The following is a 1,106-nucleotide window of genomic DNA, read 5'->3' as shown; positions in this document are numbered from 1 at the left end:
ATTTTGGTAATTTTAAAAATTGTTTTAATAATTAGTGACTATTAGAAAGTTACAGACCATTTAAAAAGTACATTTTTTTCTATTTTGTTTTATTCTAGTTATATATAATTAAAGTTGCCTTATTTTTAGAGATACAATAGTCTATTTCCATTTTGACCACAAACTGGAGTGAAAATTAGGAGACCTTGAAGAGTATTTTATACCTTGTTAGATACCTGAGTTGGTAGAGTCATGGAAGAACAGAATCTTAAAAGTCCGAAGGATCCTAAAAAAGCCTTTTAGTTTACTCTCTATATTTGCACATGAATTGGGTCTAGAAACACAAAATTCTTTGAGTTTTTGTTAGTTTTATAGTACTTATAGCTCTCTTCCAGGTTAACATGGACATCAGCTCATACTCCAAGGGTGCTTTAAACATATGATCTAATTCATGAGGGATATGTTGGAAGAACAACTTAAAAAACTTGCATTTGGTCAACACTCTGCCATTTAGCTGTGTGACATTGGACAGGTCTTTTAATATTGCTGAGTAATAATGCCTCCCTAAACCAAACCTTCATAGAATTGTTCAAGTATTAAATAAGAAAGAAATTTGGAAACTACAAATTGAGTAGTTGTGTTATTTATTCTACTGCATGGAGGGAAGATTATTTCTGTTAGGAGAAAAAAAAAAGTCACAATCTATAACAGAAGTGGTCCTGACTTGGAAGATACCTGGTGGCACAAGTGTATGTGAGTATGGACATCACACATATACATCCCAGAGTCATTGATTATCCTTTTAATATATTAAGTTTTTGATATAGCACAACTTGAATATACCCCAAAAAGTCTGGTACCCTCTGGAAATTCATAGTATTTCCCCTGCTTTTTTTTTTTTTTTAATAATTTGCTTTAGAGGAGAAATCTAAAGTATAGATTGAATTGTATGGATTTAAAATGGGAGTTATAGAACAACTGGAAAATAGGGATATGCAGATCAGAATCCTTTCAATAGCTGTACTTTTATTAAAAAGTTTTAAAAATGGAGTGTAAATGTACTTTACAAGTTAGACCAATTTTAATTAATGTTCTTTTTTTTTGTTTTATATACTATTCATTAGGTC

General features: G+C 30.4%; 1 protein-coding gene across 1 annotated transcript in view; it reads left to right on the top strand.

Moving 5' to 3' along the window:
• The window catches only part of ING3 (inhibitor of growth family, member 3), a 43,568-nt gene that overhangs the window by 3,457 nt on the left and 39,005 nt on the right, over positions 1-1,106 (top strand). The window contains 1 exon segment of the mRNA XM_012652733.1: positions 661-673. Coding sequence (XP_012508187.1) covers positions 661-673 — 13 coding nt within the window.

This window comes from Propithecus coquereli, unplaced genomic scaffold (assembly GCF_000956105.1).
Source record: "Propithecus coquereli isolate 6110/MARCELLA unplaced genomic scaffold, Pcoq_1.0 Scaffold4, whole genome shotgun sequence".
NCBI classification, from domain to species: domain Eukaryota; kingdom Metazoa; phylum Chordata; class Mammalia; order Primates; family Indriidae; genus Propithecus; species Propithecus coquereli.
This window is presented reverse-complemented; position numbering and strand designations above follow the sequence as displayed.